This window comes from Chiloscyllium plagiosum, chromosome 15 (genome assembly GCF_004010195.1).
Source record: "Chiloscyllium plagiosum isolate BGI_BamShark_2017 chromosome 15, ASM401019v2, whole genome shotgun sequence".
Taxonomy (NCBI): domain Eukaryota; kingdom Metazoa; phylum Chordata; class Chondrichthyes; order Orectolobiformes; family Hemiscylliidae; genus Chiloscyllium; species Chiloscyllium plagiosum.
This window is the reverse complement of record NC_057724.1, coordinates 7,426,252-7,453,599: the sequence shown is the minus strand read 5'-3', so window position 1 is coordinate 7,453,599 and position 27,348 is coordinate 7,426,252. Positions and strand designations below refer to the sequence as shown.

General features: G+C 40.7%; 1 protein-coding gene across 5 annotated transcripts in view; it reads right to left on the bottom strand.

The window, feature by feature from the left end:
* LOC122557077 (kelch-like protein 13) overlaps positions 1-27,348 on the bottom strand; it is a 122,257-nt gene that overhangs the window by 20,715 nt on the left and 74,194 nt on the right. For 4 of the 5 annotated variants that reach the window (XM_043704362.1, XM_043704361.1, XM_043704360.1 and 1 more), the window contains exon 2: positions 5,553-5,694. In XM_043704362.1, coding sequence (XP_043560297.1) covers positions 5,553-5,694 — 142 coding nt within the window. Of the gene's footprint in view, positions 1-5,552; positions 5,695-6,230; positions 6,256-27,348 lie in introns of those variants that run through there. The other variant, XM_043704363.1, reaches the window with a different exon arrangement.

Sequence of the window (27,348 nt, the reverse complement as noted above, 5' to 3'; positions counted from 1 at the left end):
CGATGTCACAAAGGACCTCAAGGAGGTGAAGGGCCAGCAAGCCTCTCTCTTTGCCTTGGAGGCCTCCAAGATAATCCTCCGGTCCAGGGTCCACTCGGTGGAGCAGGACGAGTCATGCTCACGTTTCTACCTCCAGAAGGTGCACAAAGAGAACTCCGTGCTCAGCAGCCTGAAGGAAGAAGATGGCTCGATAACGTCATCTCAGGCTGACGTCATGAGGATCAGCAAATCCTTCTATGCCAGTCTGTATGACGCAAAGCTAACCGACAGCGCGGCCTCCCAGTCGTTCCTGTCCTCTATCACGGAGGTCTTAGATGACAGAGCACGGGAGAGGCTGGACCAGCCGCTATCTCTGGATGAGCTGACCAAGGCCCTCGAGTCCTTTGAAAAGAATAAAACTCCCGGAAATGACGGCTTACCGGTGGGGCTCTATTCCGCTCTATGGGACTTGATTGGCCAGGACCTGCTGGAGGTGTATGTCAGTATGCTTCTGGCAGGTACCATGAGTGAATCCATGAGGAAAGGCATCATCACCCTCATCTACAAGCGGAAGGGGGAGAGGGAGGAACTCAGAAATTGGAGACCAATCTCACTATTGAATGTGGATTACAAAATTTTGTCAAAGGTCACCGCCAACTGGGTCAGGTCTGCTCTGGGGTTGGCGATTCACCCTGACCGAACCTGTGCTGTGCCGGGCAGGAAGATCGCTGAGAGTCTCGCACTCCTCAGGGATACGATCGCCTATGTGCAGGACAGAGGGTTGGACACCTGCCTCATCAGGCTGGATCAGGAGAAAGCTTTTGACAGGATATCACACAGGTATATGAGAGATGTTCTCTCCAAAATGGGCTTTGGGGAGGGAATCTGCAATTGGATCAGACTGCTCTACACCAACATTGTCAGTGCAGTCTCAATCAATGGGTGTGAATCAGACAGCTTCCCAGTCAGATCTGAAGTCAGGAAGGGCTGCCCTCTCTCTCCTGCCTTGTTTGTGTGCTGCATAGAGCCATTTGCCGAGTCCATCAGGAAAGATGCGAGCCTGAGAGGGGTGACTATTCCTGGCAGCGGGGGTCTGCAGGTTAAGGTCTCCCTGCACATGGATGACGTCGCCATTTTCTGCTCGGATCCGCTGTCCGTGCACAGACTGATGTGCATATGTGACCAGTTCGAACGGGCCTTGGGGGCCAAGGTAAACCAAGGCAAGAGCGAGGCCATGCTCTTCGGGAACTGGGCCGACCAATCCTCAATCCCCTTCACTGTCAGGTCCGACCACCTGAAGGTGCTGGGTATTTGGTTCGGCGGGAGGCTGGGGCGTGCGCCAAGTCTTGGGAGGAGCGTATCAGCAAAGTGAGGCAGAAACTGGGCAGATGGAAGCTACAGTCGCTCTCCATCGCGGGAAAAAACCTGGTCATCAGGTGTGACGCACTTTCATTGCTGTTACACGTTGCACAGATGTGGCCTATTCCCAGAACATGTGCCGCTGCAGTCACCCGGGCCATCTTCCAGTTTATATGGAGGTCAAAGATGGACTGGGTCCGAAGGGACTCGATGTATAAAGATCTGGGCAACGGGGGAAAAAATACACCCAATTCCACCCTCACCCTGATGGCCATCTTTGTGTGTGGCTGCATCAAGCTGTGCGTGGATCCCCGGTATGCAAACACCAAGTGTCACTACGTACTGAGGTTCTAGCTGTCCCTGGTGTTGCGAAGGATGGGCCTGGCCTCGCTGCCGCGGAACGCTCCGAGTAGTTGGACCGTTCTGTATCACCTGTCCTTCGTGAGGAAGTTTATGAAAAAAAACACCTTTGACCACAAGTCCATCAGGAAGTAGTCAGCACGTAGTGTCCTTGAGACCCTTCGGGAAATGGAGAGGGCGGATCCTATCGAGCGGTTCCCTGAGCAGACTGTCAAAGTCATTTGGCAGAATGCCTCATCGCCAGAACTTTCCAACAAGCACCAAGACATGGCTTGGCTGGTGGTGAGAAGGGCTCTGCCTGTGAGACCCTTTATGCACGCCCGGACCCCCAGCCGCGCCGCACGCTGCCCTCGAAGCGGCTGCGGGGGAGACGAGACTGTCACACACCTCCTTCTGGAATGTGCCTACGCAGAAGAAGTCTGGAGAGGAATGCAGTGGTGTTTGTCGAGGTTCGTCCCGAGCAGCGCCGTGACGCGGGACTCCGTGCTCTACGCTCTGTTCCCCGGGACGCACACCGAGACGAACATCAACTGTGCCTGGAGGATCATCAACTCGGTGAAGGATGCTGTCTGGGTGGTCCGAAACCTGTTGATCTTCCAGCTGAAGGAGTTGACCCCGCCTGAGTGTTGCGGACTGGCACATTCCAAGGTCCAGGACTACGTGTTGAGGGACGCGCTGAAGCTTGGGGCAGCTGCTGCCAAGGCGCGGTGGGGAAAGACCGCCGTGTAACATCTGCCTGCCTAAAGAAGAACAGGGGGGCCCACTCAGTCATTTGGGCTCTGCTGATGCCTCAGCTAAATATATGGATATATGATTGATAAACATACAGACCTGTATATACAAATGATAAATTCTGATCTCTGTCTGCAAAGAAATGGAATGTGTGTATGGCATGACCAACTGTACAGACCATCAAAATATTTTATGAATTATGAATAAAATATTTTTGAAATTAAAAAAACCCCACCTTATCCACTGGTGTTGCCACTTTCAGAGAAGTATGAATTTGCACCCAAAGATCCCTCTGCTTAACAATGCTCCTAAGGGTCCTGCCATTTATTGTATATAGTACTTTGCTCTTGTATTTGACCTCCCAAATTGCATCACATGTCTGGATTAAACTCCATCTGCCATTTCCCTGCCCAACTTTCCAACTCTTGTATCCTACTGTGTCCTTTGATAACTTTCTTCACCATCTACAACTCCAGCAGTTTTCAGGTTATCTGTTAACTTACTAATCAGACCAGCTGCATTTTCATCCAAACCACATATATATTTAGGTCCTAGCAGTGTTCCTTGTGAACCTTCACTGGTCTCAGACCTCCAGTCAGTAAAGACCCCTCTGCAACTATCCTCTGCCTTCTATTACCAAGCCAATTTTGTATCTAACTCATCATGGGTCCCATGTGACATCTTCTAGAGCAGCCTATCATGAGGAATCTTGTGAAATGCTTTACTAAAGTCCTTGTAGACAACACTTAATGCCCTAACCTCACCAATCGTCTTCTTCACTTCCTCAAAATGTTCAATCAAATTTGTGAGACAAGACCTCCCCTGCACAAAGGTTCCTACTCTCACAATTGCTTGTTGAGGAGTTCAAGTATATTGACTGGGTGAACTGAAAGAACAGTCATCTATTTCCGAGTTATGATAATGAACGGTTTGTAGGAGAACCTGTAGGTGCAGTGGAACCTTGGGCTTGTTATCTCAGTCTTGTACATGATAGAGTTCCTAAGTCTGGATGATGCTGTCAAACAAGCCTTAAGGAATTGCTGAGATATATTTTTAAATGGTACACACTGCAGCCAGTGTGCCAGTGGTGAAGGGGACATCAATCAAGTGGGCTGCTTTACCCTGGATGATGATGAGCTGTGTACGAATGTGGCTGGGAGCTTCATTTACTTTGGCAAGTGAAGAGTATTCTAATCAGTCCTGACACGTGTCACAGTTGGCGAACAGACTTTGGGAGACAGGAGGTGAGTCATTTATGAAAAAAAGCACCCAGCATTTGATTTGCTATTGTGATCAAAGCACTTAGGTGGCTGGTCTAGTTGGATTTCTGGTCAATGTTAATCATCAGGATGTTGATGGTCAGGGATCAAAATGTCGAAACATTTTCTTGCAGGTGATTACTACTGCCTGGTACTTTTGTGGTGCAAATGTTACTTGTTAAATCCCAGCTGAAAATGTGTTGCTGGAAAAGCGCAGCAGGTCAGGCAGCATCCAGGGAACAGGAGAATCGACGTTTCGGGCATAAGCCCTTCTTCAGGAATCAGCTCTGATTTTCAGCTCTGATCGCCAGCATCTGCAGTCCTCACTTTCTCCTGTTAAATCCCAGCCCAAACTAAACATGGTCAAGGCCTTAATCATTTGGACTCTAATTGCTTGTGTACCTGAGAAATTGTGAATGAACAGAACATGGAGTAGTCAGCAGCAAATATCGCCACTTCAAACCCCCCGTGGTGCTAAGAAAGACCTTGATGCATCAACTGAAAGTGATTGAGTGAAGAAACTCATGTGGTGATATCTTTCAGTTGCGATGACCAACAACCATAATGACCTTAATGTGTGCAAAATATCATTCCCATTTCTAGAGAGGCTCCCCCCACAAAGCCATATTGACTTCAAGTTGTTGATGCCATACATGGTCAAATACTGCCTTGACATCATGAACAGTCACTAGTTCTATAAACAGACATTTTTGCTTGTCTGCTGGTGAAAAATTAACTATAATATACAAACCGTGTTGTTGGACAATGCCAAAAACTATGTACCTTGTTTCTAAAAAACATAGTTGTCCAATTATATATCTGGTTCAGGTAACCTGGGTGCCCCATCATAGCAACACGACACTGTAAAATACATCAGTTTGGATGCACAAAATTTAAAGTACAAGATATACTTGCTTCTATGTACAGAGAAAGAAAATAATGTTAGGAACATGAATTGCTTTTCGTCCTGTCACGATCAGATACAGGGATTATGTTGGAATAGAAAGGCAAAGTTATCCTAATTCAAACCTGACTGCCTGAAGCAGTATTACAATTTACTGCGATCATACCATTGAAACCCTGCAAATTAGTTTTCCAATAAAAAACGAGCATTCTCCGCATACACAGGTGGCTGTGCCGATGATGTCACTACATCTTGCAATATTGCTTATGCCTTTTAATAAACAATAAGATTCTGGGAAAGCTCAGATATTATTTCTGCCTGAAATTAAATATATTCTCTTGAGTTCTTAGTCATCCCACAGATGTAACTCGTATTATTGAGAAGAAGAATAAAATATTACAGGGCACAAACCAATAAGAACAAACAAGCTTGTCGTCACATACGGTCCTGACCTCCCGGAGGGAAAACACAGCAATATATAAAAAGAATGTACTGGTCACAGTGCCGATCCACCTGAACTATACAAGTTGGACTAGCAGGCTCATTTGCAAGTTTTAGTGGTTTTCAAGAATCAACAAGGTCCAGCACCTTCATTAAAGTCTAAACTGTACTTTAGATCATGATGCAGCAAAAACAGCAAATGCTCGTTTATGAATGCTTCAGAGTTTCACGACTTGATAAGGCACTCATGACAACATCCATCTGAAACAAGGTTTCATTATGCAAAATTACATAATACATTGTCATTATTTTAAATTGGAATTGCTTTGAATGATCTCATGGACAATTATGTAACACTTGCATGCCCTTTGCAATTCAAATCTAGTTAAGCAGAGAATGTGTTACCTCATTTCAAGCAGATGAGTAGTGATGAACAAATTCTGCCTCTGGAGGGTGAGTAAATACTGAATGGAAACTCTTAGCCAGAGATTGATGTGAACAATGAACAAAGTGCATACCTGTAACACTGCAGAACTGTGGGTGTTGCTCGTGAAGAAGCGAGTGTTGCCGGTCTTTGAAGACTGTAAGTGGGTCGCAACACCCATGTCGCCACTTGCCAAGGATACTTTCAGATGAGGATCGTCCTCTTCAACCAATGATCTGCAGAAATTGCAAAAGGAGAAATTAGTAAACTTCAAAGCCAAATGAAAGCAGTGCTGTACACCAAGGGCAAAGACAGAAATCAGGTTACCAGTGGCTGTCCCTGGCTCAGCCACACCAACTAGAGTACAGAGACCCCCACCACAAATCGAAGCCAGGGTCATTGAGCCTTAATGAAACCCCCTCCATCTTGGGTCCTGCTATGCACCAGACTAAAGTCGAGGGAGCCACCCTTTCAACAGTTTAGCACTTCAATATTATTGATGAAGCAGCTGCACAGATGCTATTGCACCTTAGTTGTAATTCTCTTCATATAAAATGTTACTTTAAACCATTACTGTAAACGTTGGTCGCGCAATCAAATTGAGTCTCACCACTGGGTGGGTTTGCTATTACCACCCTCTTTAAATGTCAGGATCTATACAGTCTGCTTGGATTAGTGCAGCACACGAATACCACGCATAGTCTATCCAGCAGACTGACCTTAAATACATAACATTAAGAAGTTTCTTGAATGCTAGCAACTTTGCCCTTACATTCCAATGACAGACATAGCTTGATTCCACAGACATTGCTACACAGATGATGAGAAAGAAGTGAACATTAGGATTTCAGATCCACAGCCGCTCTCTCCACAAGACCACATGGCGTTATCAGGTTGGACGGCTGGAGTGTTTAAAATGCTCTTCAGTTTTCACACTTTCAGACAGTAACACCCCAATGCAAGAATGAAACCACATGCTAGTAGAGTAACTATCGTAAGAATGCAATGCAGGAACAGCTTATTAGCACGAAGTATAACTGTCAAATGCACAAAATTTGCTTATTCTGGAAGGAGCTTTGAGGAAAAAGTAACAAAAATACATCGAGAAAATCCCTTGCACTTCATAAGTGGAAGCTTTTTGTGCTCGTCACAGAGAAACTGTAATTTTAAAGTCAGAAACATCTAATTTACAGCTCAAGATTTGACCATCTCATCAATCAAGTCCTGAACTAAAATATCTGCATTTGTTTCACTTAGGTTTATCCTGTTTCATTTTTGCAGTTAATTAGGTTTCAAAAGCATGACTACCAGGGTCATGAGGCTTCATGGAGTCTATTGAAGTTTCCCAAGGCAACTTCCTGTCTCTCATATCCACTGTACTGTCACCTCTGCTGGGTTCTCCTGTCAGTGGGGCAGGACATAAGCAAGGGGGGTTATGGAGTTATGAGACATTAATGCTAGGGTCTGATTCAGTAAATGTGACTGCAGCAAGTTGCTGCTAGTCACATCTGTTGGACACCGTTCTCAATTTCAGGAGAAATCGCCAGACATCAGAAAGGAAGATTTTACGGGGTTGAATGTTAGGCTGTGCCTTTGTTGTTTCCAAGGCCTGGTTGATGCTGGGTGGAGTACCAAGTTTAACTCTTGCTTGACTATTCAGTAGCGGTTTGATTAAGGTGCTTGCTTGGCCATTTCAAACAGCAGTTATGACTGTATCGCTGCAATCTAGAATTATATGCAGGCCAGACCAGGTAAGAGAGCAGGTTTCATTTTTTTCCCAAAGTCAGAAAGTTGAAGGCTGTGAAGAACATGGAGCAGTCTGTCCACTCCAGGGAAGTACTGAACAACGAAGGGTACTCTATTAGTCATATCCTGAGTCTGTCTTGTGAGGTTGTTGCGATTTTTCACTGCGGCATGTCAGAACTGGTGATCGATGAGTTGAGCACTGTATCCCAGGCATCCTTCAAAATGTTTGGGTGACCCTTCCTCTGGGTTTTTTTCACAGATGCAGCTAGACCTGCTGGGCTTTTCCAATAGCTTCTGTTTTTATTCCATGTTTTCCAGTCAATTGGTTTGTCTCCAGCACCACCTTTTCTTTTGTAATTATTTCTGCCTCATACAATTGGATTGTAAGTCATCCCTTTGCTTGTTATTCAGCTCTTGACACTTTGCTCAGACCCTCTAACATTGTTGGCCACCTGCAGACTTATTATTTGACACTCTACTCACACCAGTTCTCTGATCTCTCTGCCTATAAATTCAGCGTCTGCGTGCCTCACTCTCACTTCACCTGACAAAGGGGTTATGCACCAAAAGCTTGTGATTTCTAATAAACCTGTTGATCTATAACTTGGTGTCATGTTATTTCTGACTTTGCCCACTGTAGTCCAACACCGGTACCTCCCAAAACCACATTTTTACAATTCCTGTCTGCAAAGTTCATCCCAAAACCACATTTTTACAATTCCTGTCTGCAGAGTTCATCCTCTCCTTCATTTCCACTATTTGTAGCTACAACAAAATCATTGTAGCTCTTTGGATTGTTCCTTAAATCTAACAAAATAAGTTCTCTCAAATTCATCATTCCTTTCCATTGTTACAGTCATTAATTTTGTTACTATTGTCAGCCATGCCTTTACTCTCTCTCTCTGCTCCCAGTATTTCCCCAAATATTTTGTAGCCAGGAATATAAAATGCCTAATTTGCTCCTTGGACCCAGGTCTTGATGAGAAGTAATAAGCAGAGCAGCCAGGCGAACTTCCCTGCTTTGCTCTGAATAGTGCAAAGGGTCTTTTACAACTATCTAAACAAGTCAACAGGTTAGCAATTTTATAAAAGCAATGATTTGGAGATGCCGGTGTTGGACTGGGGTGTACAAAGTTAAAAATCACACAACACCAGGTTATAGTCCAACAGGTTTAATTGGAAGCACTAGCTTTCGGAGCAACTATCACTTGATGAAGGAGCGTCGCTCCGAAAGCTAGTGTGCCTCCAATTAAACCTGTTGGACTATAACCTGGTGTTGCGTGACTTTTAACTTCATAAAAGCAAGATAGCACAGATGCCAGGAATCAACCAGGAATCAGAAATAAAAACAAGAGAATTTCTGGATTTTGCCAGTTCTGCTGTAGTTTCTCTAGCGTTCTCTGTTTTTAATTTAAGAATTGATGTGTTGCACTACCAGCACTCTTTCAGCAAATAAAGGCTGACACTTGAAGTAAAGTAAAAGTGAGGAACTTAATCCATTGTTAAAGTGGGTCATAAACCATAAATAGAATAAAATAGAATTTTAGCTTGTATTCTTCCTTTTTAATTCATGTGCATACAAATTTAAAAATGCTCCATTTTCTTTCTCCTTCCCATTATTTTGAATTCATATTGACCACATGATGGTAATGAGCATCCAGTTTCCACACACATTTAGGAATGAAAGTAAAAATCAGACAGGTGCAGCATTGTCTGTCTCAGTTCCTTAATTTTGAACAAGTATTTGACACACGTTTTGCAATACCAATGGAACTGAAGTCTGCTTTCTATGGTTTTGTTTCATTATATCGCAATATATAAAATTATCACGTAAGTGATCAGCAATCTGGACAATAGATATGGAGATAAAAGGTAGCTATTCTCATCTGAAGGGGTAGAGAATGATGTTTATAGCCCAGAAAGAGACTAGTTGACTCAATCCTGCTGTGTTAGCTCTGAGCCTGAATAATCCAAACCCAATTCTCTCACTTCCCCTGCAGACCGATATCTGTCTCCCCTTCTAGTATTTATCTTCAGCTCAAACCCTCCCTATAGCAAAGCATTCCCTGTATTAACAACTCTGTGTTAACAAATTTCTATCAGGGACAATTCTAAATTAAAAACCTACATTAAATCTCTGCTTGGCATGTATTGCTGCAGTGGAAATATTCCCAGTATCTCAAATTTCTCTTCATTTGCATATGTTGGCAAAAACAAACATTAATATCTTTCTTACCACGTGTGTTCAAAATTCCACAAGGTAATGAAACTTGGGTCAAATAAATGTATTATTTGCAGCGCCTCGGGATGACTTTATCATATTAAAGGCACTGTGCAATTGCTGTAAAACTCAATGCAGTTGACCAATTTTTTTTAATGATGATATATCTATGGCCACTTCAATTTTCAAAGCATTATGCCTTTTGAACTCAAGGGACCAATGCAGTTATTCTAATTGTAAATGCAAACAACAAGGTACATAGAAATCATGCATCTGCAAATGGCCACTGGAACACACTGTTACTTTCCAATCAGGATAAGGAGAATTCAAGCCCCACTGCAGGACTTCAAAAACAGCTGTAAAAGAATGATAAACAGCGGTGTACGAAGGAAGTGCTGCAATGCCATTTGCCATGTTCTTTAAATGAGTTAAATAATAATAATCTTGGCTGCCTGGTCTGCTGATTCATGTAGAACGAAAGAAAGTTGTGTGGTAATAGAGACAAAAACAAACTCTGCAGGTCTGGCAGCAACTGTGGGGATGAAACTAGGGTTAATGTTCAACTTTCTTCATAGATGCTGCAGGACCTGCTGGCTTTTTCCAGTACTTGTTGTTTTTGTTTCAGATTTCCAGCATCCAGAGTTCTTTATTTTATTTTAATGGTAATAGAGTGGGCAGATCCTGGTGAACATTCTTCCGTCAACCATCACTTGTGCAGATCTAATTAACAGAGGTTGCCAGCTCTCCCCGGAATCTTGAATCATTTATAGGTAAAATAGATCTCTGCAGCCAACTCACCCAATGGTAGCAGTGGGATCTTCTGGGCAATATGGTAACTGCAATTGCCTGTTGCACATCAAAATCGTGCATCACATACTTAAACTGAAACTGTGTTGCGTTCATGCAAATTGCTTTTTATAATAACAGGAGTTTTAAATGAAGTACAGATAAGGTTTAACAACTGTTTTGACACATGGCGAAGTTTTGTGTATAACTAATTGCTAGTATGATGCAAAATCCTGAAATCAGCACAGCTTGAACTTCATTCCCTCTTCATGCATTTTTGTGTTACATTTTTTGAAAAAATAAACAAACAAATTAAAGAAACAACTGAAAACGACAGTCGGAGCAGCAGAAGGAATGAAAGGCATGAGGCAGGGCCTATTTGAATTACAAATGAACAATCTGATTATACCTTTTGATATTCTGATATCCACTCACAGCTGTGACACTGCCTCAGCAGTGAATTGATGGAAATTAGTTTACTCACAAACAGTTTCCAAGTGCTCTGAACCATATGTTCCTTCATACAATGTGTTCTAGATGGGATTACATCAGCACAGTCAGCTTGCCCTCTGTGGCAACGGCAATGAATTGAAGATTTCTGGACAATTTAGTCTTTGAACTGAAAGTATTTCTTACATTTTCCTGAAAATATGACAAAACTTTGTGAATAAAGTCTAGCTTGATTGTTGAAACGTTTTGAGGGGATGACACTAAGGTCAAACTTCCCAGAATGCACTCTGGGAACAAGAATCAAGATTCCCAACATGGACGAAATATGCAAAGCTGGAATTTTCCACAACCCTAAGAATAAATCGTGCACATTAAATTCTGAATCATGGCTTATCAAATGAAGCTTCAGCCATTTCTCTGTGAAGGCTTTTATTTGATACCACCATAGATTTAAACCTTCCATTGTTCAAACCCCTAAATACACAAGCACAACAGCAAATATAACACAATCTTTTGCATGCTGTATATAACTCCCATGCCTTGTAAACAGTATCATTAATGCACTGGTAAATTTGTGTTGCGAGATGAACTGCAACTTCCAAGAAGCTTGTCTTTTTAAGATACTGTATACCCTTAAGCAAAAATGGAACTAAACTAAGCTAGTTACATGAAAGAATGTTGTAGTTGGAGTTTCAGGTTCAGAGAAGTGATAAGGGTTGGGATACTGCAAAAGTCAAACCATAGGTGGGCAGCAGATAAAAGACCCTGAATCTTAAAAAGTCATGTCAGAGGTTAGGCGTGTTAAAGAACTGAGTGTTCACATGACCAGACTGTCAACCAGGGTTGTTGTTGATTGGTCAGCTGAAAACAGTCTCTAATAATCTATGTCATTAAGAATGAACCTATACAAGAGAGATTGAAGTATGCCTCATTGGTATTAATCACATTCAGGGAACTTTGATGAATTAAAACTGCCAGTGAAAGTGACTCAAGAGCTGATGAAGTGGAGGCAATTTTTGGAAGACTGAGACTGTACGTGACGCCACATTTACACAGAAGACATAGAATCCCTACAGTTTAGAAACAGGCCATTTGGCCCAGCAAGTCCACACTGACCTTCCGAAGAGTAACCCGCCCAGACCCATTCCCCTACTCTATTACTCTATATTTCCCCTGACTAATGCAATTAACCTACAGATCCCGAAACACTATGGGCAATTTAGCATGGCCAATTCATCTAACGTGCAAATTTTGGCTTGTAGGAGGAAACTACAATACCCAGAAGAAATCCACACAGACACAGGGAGAATGTGCAAACTCCAATCAGTTGCCATAGGCTGGAATTGAACCAGTGTCCCTGGCACTTTGAGGCAGCAGTGCTAACCACTGAGCCAATGTGCTAGGATCAATGCAAAAACATTTAAGAAAATTATCTCTGGTGCACTGCCGGAAGTGAACTTCATAGTTTCTATTGTAATATCATTTCGCCATTAATGTGTGCTTATTTATGTTAAATTTGGGTTAACAGATTACAGAAATGTTAAAGATTACAGAAATGCATTTTGTTCAGGTTATTAATCTATGAGATTGTATCAAAGGACAGAGCATACCACAGTTAAAGCATCCCATAAAATTTTGGACAATATTTCAGAGTACATATTCACTAGGATGATGCCAAGGATGACAGTTTCAGGAAGGGGAAATACAGGGAATATTTCCACTGTAGCAAGAAAACAAAGGAACATGAACTATTAGGAGCATATTATTCCATCACTTTGGATGGTTGTTGTTAGGGCAATATTTTGTACACAGCAAGGTCCCACAACTAGCAGTGATGCTTGCAGTTGAGGGAGGGATGCGAATCAGGACTAGAGATCATTAACAATCAGCTGAAAATTAATAATGCTTCATGAAGTGTTTGGACACTGTTGTAGTATGGAGAAATGTGGCAATCAATTTACACACAGTGAGATCCCATGAATGGCAACAATAGGAAGATGTGTTTGAATAATGTCAGTAGAGGGCAAATACCGGCCAGGTAACTAACTCAACTTCTTAAAATAGAACTTTTTACATTCACTTGACAGAGCAGGTAAGGTTGCACTTTGACATTTTACCAGAATGAAAAGATAGAAGTGCAACACAGAGGGGGTGCTGCACTGAAGAGTCAAGGCTGAATAGCAGAGTTTAAGCCTCCAAAGAGAGGCTTGAAGGTATGAATTCTGACTCCTAGACAAGTGTCGTGGATCACATTCTTGAGATCAGGATGGTTTTATTCCCTCAGACTCTGGTTAAAATGGCATGATGCTAAAATTGCAAATGCATTGTCAATTGAGTGTGTCAATGTGCATGCTCTCGTGATACTTAGAAATAAACAATACTCCTCATTGAGAAATGGTTAAGGTTAGTTTTAGAGAAAAATTACTCGAGAATCAGATTTAGCAGCAGGTCAAATCAGAGTTTATTAAACAAAATATTTTGGGAGAGGCAACCTGCTTTTAACCTTAAATTCTTATCTTGACCCGCTGTCTCCCCAATTACAGAGATTTAACAGCCCTTTTGTATCTTTGGATTATAGCAAAGCACACAGTTTCAATTACGTAAACAGTCCTTCAGACTTCAGACAGAATGTCATTCCTCATGCAGGTGAGGTCTGCTGAGATTGCAGCCACCGGGTATTTTGAGTTTGTGGTTTTACTTGCTAATGGTCATACTTACGCTTATCCAGCTTGCTCCTGCAGCAGTCAGCACTTTAGCATGATTTAGCACAAATTGCAAATTGCACGAAATTTTGTCAACAATCCCATCATGCTTTACAAATGTAGTCAAATGCTCGACTTCAGGTTCAAGCCAGAGCTCCAGGTTCAAGTCACACAACATAGTTGTATTAGGTGTCCAAATATTAAGAACAAACTTGACCAGATTAAGACTTGAGCCCTTTGACTTTAGTGCGAGGAAAACGTTGTAATGTCAGATAATGAGAGATTAAGCAAAGATTTTATCTGCTTATTCTGGAAGAATAATCCACCACCTTGATTGTAGAAGTTCACTAATTTTCCCAGCATCCTGCCAAACTGGTCCCCACAGTCAACATCTTCAAAAACATCCTAAAAGTTTGTTCAGTATCCTGTTAAGTACCTAAAAAAGCTATTAATAATTGACAAAGCTTCAAAGTAGGACATCAACAAAACTTAATGAGATGCCTCAACTTTAAAATTCATGCTCTCGTTTCCAAATTCTCCGATAGCCTACCTTCTCATCTTTGTCAAATTCGCCAACCATCCTTGCATCCCTGACATTCATCATTCAGCTGCTGATAGATGGGAATCAGCTGCCGAGACTCTAAATTCTGGAAATTCCTTCCTGATTTCCCTTTCTTTTATGAAGATGCCACCTACGCTCACCTGCCCTCATAACTTATAATACTTGGTCCGAGATAGTTTTTAAACTTTACCTGATAATCAATCCTTTGAAGTATTTTGAGGACTTGAGCTATGTTATGACAATGTTACAGGCACTATATGAATGCACTTGTTGGTTGTTAAATAAAAGCAGATCTTTCAAAAGAAGGGGAAAATCTGTTACTAAACCAGTGGCTGTGCAATATGGTTCAGCAAAAACATTAATGGTTCTATTGTCTTACATCGCATGCAAATAAGATCCGACAGATTTTATTTTGGTAGTTTTATTTGTGGAGTGAATCAAGAGTTACCAACATTTTAAATTGCTGGCATGAGTTCAAAATATCCATTACAGTAAATCACAATTCATACTACAAGTAATTACATATTTAACAAATCTCTGATCATTGATGGGTTAATCATACCAGTTCTATGTATTTTTTCTTTTGCATTGTTGTCCACCATTTACACACACTTTTCTGACCAAAGAACTGCTCCACCATCTGCCAGATTCCCATTTGTTTCCGTGCTAACTCTCCTGAATGCCACCTATCCGTTTACCTTTAATCCTTTCACTATTGTGTGAGCTTTGTAAGATTTTTAATTTCTTGTCCCAATTCTCACCTTGCTATTCCCAATATCTATTTCGAGGAAGAGTCACTTGATCCTGAACGTTAACTCTGATTTCTCTCGACAGATACTGCCAGACGTGCTGAGCTTTTCTGGCAATTTCTATTTCTATTTCTATTTTGAATAGTTATATTTTCATTGGCTTTAAAGTCAATTTATAGATGATGCTATTACAGCATGAAAAGCACAGAATGTGTGGTCAGCTCCCCCGGGGAAGAGAACTTGATCAATGCTCCACAAGATAATGCTGTTTTAGTTGATATGGTGCATAGGATAAATTAATATATTTAGCATATTAACACATTTGGTAACATTTGATTAGAAATCTAATTGAGCACATATAGAAGACACAGCAATCTGAATGAATTGATCAATGATCAACCGTCTGACTGCTATGGCGATGTCTCTGAATGACAAATCTATTATTATTCAATTGCCCAGGGCTTTGAAGAATATCTATTATATGACTTTTAGATCTAACCTTTTAATAGCACAGCATTTGCAAAACAGTGACAGGATTGGACAGAATCGGCATGAATTTCCAAAAGAGAAATCACGCTTGACAAACCTACTGGAATTTTGAGAGAATGTAACTGGTAGAGTTGATAAGGAAGAACAAGTGAATATGGTTCACTTTGAATTTCAGAAGGCTTTCAATAAGGTCCCACTTGAGAGCAGTATATAAAATTAAAATACTTGGGATTGGGGAGAGTGCATTTACATAGACAGAAAACTGGTTGACAGATAGAAACCAAAGAGTAGGAATAAATGGGTCTTTTCCAAGTGGCAGGCAATGACTAGTGGGGTACCACACGGATCAGCGCTTGGACCCCAGCTATTCACAATATGATTTAATGATTTAGATGACGAAACCAAATGAAAGTTTACAAAAGACACAAAGCTGAGTGGGGGGTGAGCTATGAGAAGGGTGCAGAGATACTTCAGTTTGATTTGGAGAAGCTGAGTGAGTGGGAAAATGCAAGGCAGATGAAGTATTATATAGGTAAATAAGAGGTTACCCACTTTGGTAGCAAAAAGCAGATCATCTGAAAAGGTAATGGGGAAAAGGCAGAAGAATGACAGGACCTGGGTGTTCTGGTACACCTGTCACAGAAAGGAAGCATGCAGGTGCAGCAGCTGGTGAAGGCAACAAATGGCATGTTCGCCTTCATCATGAAATACAGGAGCAACAATACATTTTAGCAATTAAACTGTGCTTTAGTAAGACAATTTCTGGAGAACTGATGGCAGTTTTAGTCTCCTTATCTGAAGGCGAGAGTTCTGGCTATGTAGGAGTGAAACAAAGGCTTGCCAGACTGTGTCTTGGTATAATAGGATTGATGTACAAGAGAGATTGCATCAATTAGGACTATATCCACAGAAGTTTACAAGAATTAGAGGGGATCTCATAGAAACCTGTAAAATTCTAGTTGGACCAGATAGGGTAAATGCAGGAAAAATGTTGCCGATAACCAGGGAGTACAGGACCAGGAGTTACAGTCTAAGGATGCAGAATAGGTCAGTTTTGGCTGAGATGAGGAGAAATTTTTTCAACAATAGAGTGGTGAATCTGTGGAATTCTCTGCCACAGTAAGTGGTTGAGGCCAAAATATTGAATGTTTTCTTCAAGGAGTTACATCATAGGACTAAAGTGATCATTGGTTCATCATCTTGTGCACATACCCATACTTTGTTCCAGAAAGTGGACAGTTCCAAGTTGCTTTCCAACCTTGAGTTTGAGACAGCAAATCTTCCAGTGTGTTCGAAGGCAGCAAAGAAGAACTGTTTCAGGTTACTCAGTGAGGGGGCTCAGCACAATGTAGAATAGAATATTTTTTGTGCTGAGCTGTGATTTCAACCCCCACGACGTTGTACATTGAGGCACTGTGCCAAGATGCAATCAAATCAGCAGTTTGTGTTTTCGAAAATGTTAATATGAATCTTCAGAAATAGCAGTTTTGTGGGCTATTCTAGCAGGTCGAGAGAGAGAAAGAGAGAGAGAGAGATAGAAAGACAGACATTGCTGGTCTTAAGATAATATTTGCAACAATAGCAGGAACACTGATGATTACATTTCACTTACCAGAGAGATGAATCACAATGGTACATAGTGATTTGTTTGAAAAAGAAAATATGCCAAGCTATGGGGAGAAAATGAAAAAGTCACAGCAATTAAAGACGTCTTTTGGAGAACTAGAGACACAACAGACAGCATGGCCTCCTATTATTCTGCTGTGGCACAAAATCTAATCCTAACAACTGGTAGCTTTGACATTATCAACAAGCTCATGCAACAAATCTCCAAGTGTCAGTGCAGGAAATCCTGCAGCTGACCACATTCAGGTTGTTGTCTTGCAGGAATTCATCAATTCCAAATTGAAAATGACTCTGTCAATTGTTTAACCAATTAATCTGCAGTCTGTCTTTACAATGGGGTATGGCCTACCTACACAGAATTCACACAAATTGTTGACGCTGACATTGTTACTTGTAAGGCTGAAAGTAATCATGGTGCTTATCACTCACAACCCATCTGTCTGTTATCCAACCGCAAATAGTGCTAGTTCTCTGCCAACTTTGCAATTGCCATAACTATCAGGATATCATAGAGGTTGAACAATTCATCACAGTTGAGTATATCTTCATCAAGCTATTTCCTTACAAATGGGCAGCACGGTGGCTCAGTGGTTAGCACTGCTGCCTCACAGCACGAGGGGCCCAGGTTTGATTCCAGCCTCGGGCGACTGTCTGTGTGGAGTTTGCTCATTCTCCCAGTGTCTGCATGGGTTTCCTCCAGTTTCCTCCCACAGTTCAAAGATGTGCAGATTAGGTGGGCTGGTCATGCTAAATTGCCCCATAATGTCCAGGGATGTATAGGCTAGGTGGGTTAGCCATGGGAAATGGAGGGTTATAGGGAGAGAGTGGGACAGGGTTGGGTCTGGGTGGAATGCTTTTTGGAGGGTCGGTGTGGACTCGATGAGTTGAATGGTCTGCTTCCACACTGTAGAAATTCTATGATGGTCTGGAATCTTAATCATGGATCAGCATTATAGGTTTGACAAAGAAGGCATCTACACAGAAGGCACAGTGCTGTCCAATGCAGAACCTTAAAAGATGGGACAGAATTAATTAATTCAAAGCCTGGGGCATGATGGGGCATGAAATACCTGTTGCAGGTGGTGGGTCAGTAAATTCATCCTAACAGTTCTTATTGCGTGGTCAGTAAGTGCTTACAAATGTTTCTCATCGCAGTGCTGGTGAGTTCACACAGGTAGTTCTCAGCATAAAGTGGTGAATTCACTGTTGATTCTATCTTTGGAGATATTCAATTCACCCAGACATTGTTCAACGTTGGATTGGTGAATTCAGTAATGTTTCTCCCTATCATAGCTGTGAATTTTCCAGTTTGTACCTGCAGGTTATCACTCCAGAATGGTCACTGGACTACCAGCCGTAGTTTCATATCCACAGTAAAATCAGTAACGAATGAAACAGTGCACTATCAGTACATACCCCACATTCTAGAGTGCTGCTCCATTAAAAAATAGTTCTCAATGTCAAACATGAATTGCACAGTGTTCATGTTCTTCATGTGAGTTTAGCCTTCGCAAAATCAGACACTCATACAGACACAGAAGAACATGTACAAAGACCTTTATATCATACAAGTATGACAGCTTTACCAATATCGATGTCAGCACAAGTTACTTTACTCACTTTCACCCTTTTCATACAGGCATCAGGGCAGAATAGATTGCTATCTTGGAATTTCTCTTTCATGATTTTTTACAAGTCTGACTGATAAGAACAACTGCAAATACCAAAATATTGTGTTTACTTATTGCGCAATTCCACATGCTAATCACCAGAATTGTTAACCCTACTCCATTTTTCAATTACATAAGATAAAATGATTCAAATCTTACCAGGGCAGAAGATGAAATCTGAGTTCAATAAAAGAAATCTGGAATAAAAAAAACATTAGCCTAAAGGAAACCATGTAATCACTGCTGAATGCAGTAAAACCTTTCCTGTTCATTACTTTCAGAAAGGAAATCTGCTGCCCTTACCCAGTCTGACCTACATGTGACTTCAGACTCTTAACTGTCCAATGGATAATTAGGGAATGGCAATAAGCGCTGGCCCAACCTGAGACATTCACATCCATGAATGAATAAGTATTACCAGTTTCAAGTATACAGAAATAAAAACAAAAAATGCAGGAGAAGCTCAACAAGTCTGGCAGCTTCTGTAGCCTGTGGATGCTACCAGAGCTGCTGAGTCTCTCCATCAGTTTGTGCTTATTTCAGACTACAGCATCTGTAGAACTTTACTTTTACTTAACTTATCAGTAGCAAGCAAGACAAGCTCACGGGTGTGTAATGTAAATAGAATACAGACTCTCTATTCTTCACACAGGTCAAAACTTCCAAACTTAAGCTATCCAAAAGAAAGAAACCGTAATTATGTGTGTATCTAATTCCAAAGCACAAAGCATAATCAGTGATTCAATCTTTGCTCTTATCTTCACATATGAAATACACAGTCCTGTTAACAACAAGCTAATAGATAAAGTTATTATTTATTAGGAAACTCTGACAATGTACATCAAACTGCATTTGGACAGAAGTGGAGAACAGCATACACATTCTGTTCAACTATATGAGAATTGCAATGTAGGTGTGCCCTTTCTGGTAAACAGTCCTTCAGATTCCATAGTGACAGTCCCTGGAAAGCTACAGGATAATTCAGGCGAAGAATGCATGTTTTATCTCACTTATGTCAATGATCGTCATCTACATCTTAATCTTCCCTGATAAATATGTTTTCTTGACAATAAAAATAATCACTAGTTCCAGTACCAGTAGAGTGAATAGGGAGCTGGAATAATATTCCTGAAGACACAGAACATGCGGCCACTGAAATTAAACTCTAACTGTATTGCAACAAACAACGAATAAAGAAAGACTTTCACTAACATCGAGGTTTTCACAAACTCCAGACATCTCAAAGTGCTCTACAGCTAATAAAGCACTTCTGAAGTGCAGTAACTCATGAAATGCTGGAAGTGTCACAGCCAATCAGCACAGAACAACATCCAACAAACAATAATGTTTGAAATCTGTTTTTGTGGTGTTGACTGAGGGATAAGTATTAGTTATGAGAATTGTCTGGCTCTACCTTGAGTAGTGTCAGGATATCGTTTACCTCCTCCAAACAGAATGACGGGCCTCAATTTAACATTTCACCAAAAAGAGGGCAGCTCAAATAGTACAGCAATATGTCACCAGTGAGTTATCCTCAAGTTTTGTGCTCAAATTTCAGAGTAAGTATAGAATCTGCAGCCTTGCAATTAAATGATTTATTCACTTTAAACTAGATTTTGTTTACTTTATGTAAACTATAGCTCATGTCAGTATTAACTCTGAAATTTGGATACAGTGGAAGAAGTCAGTAAATCACAAATCTTGGGTTCATTCAGTAAGAATGGAAGCTAATAATTTCTTCAAATGTAAAGGAAAAGCCTGGGATTTTTATGGATTTGACAAGTCAGTAGGAGCACACTGTGATAATTCAGGAGTTGCAAAAGTGCCTTTGGCAAGCCTGACACAGAAGGTCCACCAGAAACTGCAATGCATAGTAAAAAGCACACTTTGATGTTTAAAAAAAAATGGTTTCACAATATACCCTCTGCTCAAGATCACACCTCAATGCCTGCCAATTCACTCTGGCTCCAACTGAGTTCCAAAGCTCCCACATTCATCTGTTAATGTGCAGTTCACTGAAGCCACTTCTAAATGTGTTGCATAAACTTAAAAATAAGCACATTACATACTGCAAATGTTACATTACTAATCTTTTAGTTCAAAAAGACATGCAATAAGTGAATTTTTGCTTCCATATGGTCCCTCAATACAGATATTTGCTTTGTGAAGTAACTTGATGTCAACCTGGCTTTAAGTTAGCAGGTAATAAACAAACAGTCCACTCGAGGCTGGCATTACAGAGGAGAATTGAGGGAGTTGTCCTGTTAGTTGTTCAACCAAGGCCCTTAAATGATGTCTGGATGGATGTTAAGAACCAAAGGTACTACTTAAACAAAGGCAGAGAGGAATCTAGATTCTGGAGTGATAGTTTTTCTTTCAAAAACAACACAAGAAATTAGATGGACAGTTATTGCATGTCTGTTAGTGACATCTTGCTTTGTGTAATGCACAACAATTACTGCCCTCCAAAGTAAATTATTGTACACAGGTGCTCCAGGGAGATGTGAGAGACACTATATGGCATTGTATGAATGGATGCATTTTTCCTCTCGATAATAGAATATCTGTATTGTCATTGTGACCCCCAATATAACCTCAAAAAGTCTCAGGTTGACTGCAAGATAACATGACAGGTGATTATTTCGAACTACCCTGACTCAATTTCATCACCAATACTTGTGGTGCTCTTAGAAAAAGCACATCTATTATTTTTTACATAGGTATAAAAAGTCTCAAGCAGCATACTGGCAACATTCATATGCAACACAGATCCAACTTTTTATTTTATTCTTACATGGAATGTAGTGTCATTGGCTGTGTCAGCATTGGCTGTCCTGGAGAAGATGATGGTGAACTGCCTTCTTGAATTGTTTAAGTTCATTTGCTGCACGTGCTATTGGGGGAGGGTGGTGGGGTGTCAGGGGTGAAGCGAGAAAGGAGAGGTCCAGGATTTTGACCCAGTGACACTGAAGGAAATGTAATTTGCTTCAAAGTCAGGAATGTTAAGTGGCTTGGAATCGACCTTGCAGATCGTGATGTTCCCATGTATTTCTTGACTTCTTCCTTCCAGGAATCATAATTTGTGGTTTGGAAGGTGCTGTTCAAAAAGTTTTGGCGAATTTCTTCTGTGCATTCTCTATACAATACAAGCAAGAGGAACTAATGAATATTTATGGTAGTAGTTGAGGAGTGATTAAACAAATTGTTCTGTCAGATATTGTGTGCTGTGAGTTGCATTCATTAAGGCATTTAGAGACTTGTATTCCTGACTTGTATCTTGTACATGGACAGGCCCTGAGAGTCAGGACCTGAGTTACTTGGCTCACAGTTCCCAGACTCTGACCAGCTTTTACAGTCAGAGTATTTATAGTGCTGGCCCAGTTCAGTTTCTAGTCAATGGTAACCCCTAGAATATTGATGGGGAGGGTTCAGTGATAGTAATGCCTTCTTTTACATGGTCTCTTGCTGAGGATGGTCACTGCTTGGTACGTGTGTGGCACAAATGGTATTGAAGATGCTCTTATTGTAGGAGTGTGTCAAAACACCAGATCCTGCACTTCCAAAATTAGGAGAAAACCAAACTGGTCATTAGTTCAAGAGTTACACATTTTTGTTGCATTTTTTCCTCTTCCAAACTGCTCGATCCAAAGTGTACTTCTCACATTTGTCACTTTACCATGCCAGTTATGAAACTAAATAGTGAAACAGACTAGCTTCTCAGCAAAGTGCATGATTCTGAGTATGTGACTCCTTGCAATCTGTGGCAGTAAAGCATTTTAACACATTTATAGTATTGATTTTACTGTGGAGGTACAAATGAGAATTTTATATCCAAGTCCAAACAACTATACACTGTAGATGGTGAAATGGTGATCTTGGCTGATGGCTCTGATTGATGCATTGGATGAACATACTGAACATCAAACATACTAATATTGCTAAGTTTCACCCTTGCCTACCTTAATACCATTTGGTGAATTATGCAACATGTCAAGTTTCCTTGTCCCAGCTCTGCTCTTACAACGTGGCACTTAAAATTTGTCTGCATTAAATCTCATTTGCAAGCATTTTCTAGTGCAGGTGTGCTTGATTTGTCCAACTCTACCTGCAATTTCTCAGCTACTGTCCTCCAATTCCATAACCTCTCCATGTCAAACTAATGCCACTCCCTCTCCTCTCTTATATCCCTTTTATCCTTCTTATAGCATCGAAACACAAGCATTAAGGTGCCAGTTTTGTCCCTCCCTCAGACATGTGTCTGTAATAACTATGATGTCCCAGGCCTGTGTTCCATACATGCCCAAGTTCATCTGCTTTACCTGCAAGATCTCTTGTACTAAAATAAATGCAGTTTAATTCAGAGTTACTTCATTCTCTGACTTGCTCTTGTGTGCCTTCTTAATTAACTTGCTCTTTTTAAAAAAAAAATCAGAACCATTTTTGCCTGTCTTTCTATTCTTATTACAGCTTAGAATCCCATCCCCCCTACTGGTTTAAAGCTCCCGAATAGTACTAGCAAATCTCTCCCTTCCAGTTCTGGTGAAACCCGTCCCTTTTGAACAGGTCTTTTCTGCCTCAGAGGAGATCACATTGATCCACAATTCTGAATCCTTGCCCACTGCGCCATCTCCTCAGCCACTGATTTGTCTGCCCTCTTGTTATTCCTACTTTCACTAGCATGTGGCCATTGGGAGTAATCCAGAGATTACTACCTTTGAGGTTCTGCCTCTTAACCTTCTACCTAATTTCCTATATTCACTCTGCAAAACCTCAACCCTTTCCCTAATTATGTCATTCTTACCAACATGTACAACAACTTCCAGCTTCTCATTTACTCCCTTTGACAATATGCTGCAACCATTTTGAGAAATCCTTGACCTGCACCAGGGAGGCAACATACCTTCCCTAAATTCACACTCACGGTCACAGAATCTCCTGTCTGTGCCCCTGACAGGAGAATCCCCTATAACAATTACTCTTTTGAATCTTGACAAACCCCTGCTTAACATATGATTCATTCTTGGGACTAGCTTGGTTTGGGATTATGTTTGGCATGGATTGGGTTGGACTAAAGGGTGCATTTCCACGCTGGATGACTCAATGACTCTATGGTGCCCAAGATCTGGCTGCCACTTCTATTTTTCTCTGAAAGAATATCCTCCTCAACAGTACCCAAAGTGATATACCAGTTTGAGAAAGCGACAGGAGCCTTCTGAACTCCCTTTCTACATCTCCTGACAGTCACCCAAAAATCTGACTGAACCTGTGGTGTCAACATCACTCTAAATCTAACTATCAGACTCTCTATCGCCTGTATGCTCTTCAGTGACTTGAACTGACTCTCCAGCCAATCCAAACGGTTTGATATGAGATGGATCCAAACACGCCTCCTCAGACAGTTTGCAGGGAGAGTCAACTGTTCCCTAATCTCCCATATCTGACACTACCATCCCATTGGCTACCATAATTGCCCTTAAAAATTTGCTTATGTAGGTTTGCCTAAAAAAAAAGGACTTTTCCAGTATTTGTAGACAGATTACTGCTTACATACAATGCTGGGAGAACTTTAAAAAAACCATATTCTATAAGGCCTAAAAGAATAAGCTCTTAAAAAAAAATTAAAATCCTTCATTTCCCACATTTTTTCATGTTAAGCATGCAAAAGAGAAGAAAAAATTAAAATATTAAAAGTGCAGCACTTGGCTGCAACTCCCAGCAAATGAAAACACCCTCCTCCTCAAATCCACTATCATTCAGCTCTCAAATCTCGGATCTGAGTGAAGCAATGTTGATCCCTGCTCTCCATCATTATTTAAACTGTTAATATCGAAACCTCAACAAACAAGTTGAAAAGATTAACCCTCTGAATTGCATGCAAACAATAAAATAAAATATCTCTACTTGATTAATTTGTTTGATTAATTTAATTAATTTTTCTGACTCCAAGCTATGAAGTTAATTCAACACATACTGCTTCAGCATTAATCCCCAGGAAATCTTAATTAATGCTTTCTCCCCAACACCCTAACATAGCTCCTTTTTGTTTAGAACTCTTTAGTCAATTTCTTACACATTTACTATGATATCTCAAAGCACAAGATTAACTGATAGTTCTGTAATTTTGAAGTCTAAATGCACCAGTTTGAACAGTTTTCTTAGCTATTAGGATGATATTTCCTTAAAAGGAGTCAACAATCCTGTTCAGGCATTTTGTTTTTAAATGGCCTGCTTTTTAATGACTCAATAGGAGAAGAAATGTGATTAAAACAGACAGAACAATCAGTAAGCTACAACAGAGCTCAAAACTCATTGGCAAGCATTATTTCTGGTTCACTTACTAAAGCTACTGGGCTAAATATAACCCACACTGACATTTAGAAACCTGTCGATGTTTCAGGCCTTTGAGACACATGATACAGCACTGCACAGTGCTGTTAAAAAGTAAAAGTTAATACTGTAGACTTCAGTACTGAAGCACCCAGTATTGCTGTTGAGGTACACTGAAATGTAAGGTGCAGTTTTGCATCGCCCTGCTAATGGTTACAGGCCTGCAGTTTTGGACCCTGTGGACACTTACATTGCTGAAGTCCTGACATAGTCTCACTTCTGCGTAAGTCAGTGAAGCACTGCCAAAGTTAAAACAATTAACTCTTACATTCTACACAAACTGGAAAAAAAAAGGTTTGTGGATCAGGCAATGTAACACTGTTACTTTAATATCTGTCATCCAGAAAATGTAAGAATATATTATGGAGCATGTAACAGTAGGGGATTCAGAAAGCATAATATAACCAAGCAGAGTTAGCATGGCTTTATGGAGGAGCAATCATGTCCGACACATTTACTAGAGTTTTTTTGAGGTGGTAACAAGCAAAGGAGAAGTTGCAAATGCAAAATATTTGGATTTACTCAAGGCATTCAATAATGTTAAGTAATCTTATGTGTGGTACAAGGCAAGAGCCCATAGTGTTAGATATAGTATATTCCTATGGATAGAGGAATTGCTAACTAATCGAAGATCAAGAGTATGGATAGAGAGGACATTTTCAGGATATCAAACTGTAACTGGTGGAATGCCACAGAGATTAGTGTTGTGGACACAATTATTTACAATATATACTCATACTGTACCACTGTCAAGTTGGCAGATGTCATAAAAATAGGTGGGAAGGCAGGTAATGAGTATGAGGCAAAGTCAAAGTCAAGAGAGCGATACAAACATGTTAATTGAATGGTAAAAAATTTGGCAGTTGGAAAATTGAGGTAATACACTTTGGCAGGATGAATAGAATGATATATCATTTAAATGGTGAAAGACTGCAGAAAGCATCAGGACTGTGAATTGCGAGGTCCCTGTGCATGAATCACAAAGAAGCGAGCATCCAAGTTACCAGTTAATACGGAATACTAATAGAAGGTTAACCTTTATTTCAAAGGGAATGGAGTACAAATATAGGGAGATCTTGTAAAAACTATCCAAGGTGTTAATCAAACTTCACCTAAAATATAGTGGACTATTTTGTTCCCCTCACTGAAGGATAGATATACTGATATTGGAGACAGTCCAGAGAAGGTTTATTAGATTGATCATGAGTATGGAGAAATTTCCTTATGAGGAGAGGTCGGGTAGGTTGAATTTGTATTCATGACAATCAGGAAGAACGGAGGCCTTACTGAAACACAAGACACTTAGGGGGCTTGACAGGGTAGATACAGAGATGTCATTTCCTGCTATTTTGCATAATGACCCAGCCTCAACAGTCCTTTAAGTATATTTAAGGTTGAAATAGACAAATTTATAATTATTAAAAGTATCAAGGGTTATGGGAAAAGACAGGGAAGTGGAGGTGAGGATTAAAAAATGAATGATTGATTGGAGTCAAGAATCATAGGATCCCTACAATGTGGAAACAGGCCCTTTGGCCCTACAAGTCCACACCGACCATCCGAAGAGTATCCCACCCAAACCCATTCCCCTGCCCTATTACTCTACATTTACCCCGACTAATGCACCTAACTTACACATCCCTCAAACCAGTGGGTAATTTAGCATGGCCAATTCACCTAGCCTGCACATCTTTGGATTGTGGGAGAAAACTGAAGCACCCGGAGGAAACCCACACAGACACAGGGAGAATGTGTAAACTCCACACAGACAGTCGCCTGAGGCTGGAATCAAACCTGGGTCCCTGGCACTGAGAGGCAGCAGTGCTAACCACTGAACCACCATGCCACTCCAGTCGATTGTCTGACCAGTCGCTATTTCTGCTCTTAATATTTTATGGATGATATTACAAATAATAATAATAGACTCTGCAATTAAATAACAAAGCTTTTAGAAAAAACATTGTAGCCAGTTTGATGCTGTTTTCCCCGTACATTCTTCTTCATGATAACAAGAGCACACTCAAATGAACCGGCCATTGGCACGACTGACAGAACTGCAGCATTTGGTTTGGGACATGATGCAGACACCTTAAAACCAATGTAAAGGTGCTGATAAAAGAGATAGCTTGTAACTGCATTGAAGCAGCTCCTACTTGTATGTGATATAAATGTGGGGGGGCTCAAGCTTTCCAAAATGTATTTTTAATGAGGTTCTGAAGTTGTTTGTTTGATAGGGCCTTCTATTCACAACTTCACTCTTCAATTCATCACTTAATTTATGCAGAAGTTTAGCCAGTGAATCCACATTTTCATTTCAATTTATCTGCAACTCAATGCAGAAAATATATCTTCCGAATTCATTAATTTCAAATTTACTTAATTCCAAGTGTTGCTGTTATCTAGGTTTTCTGATTCATAACATCCTAAAAGCTAACCTATACAAAATGAACACTAGCTATATACATCCTTCAAATGTATGCTAGTTGACTGCCTTGGTTATAT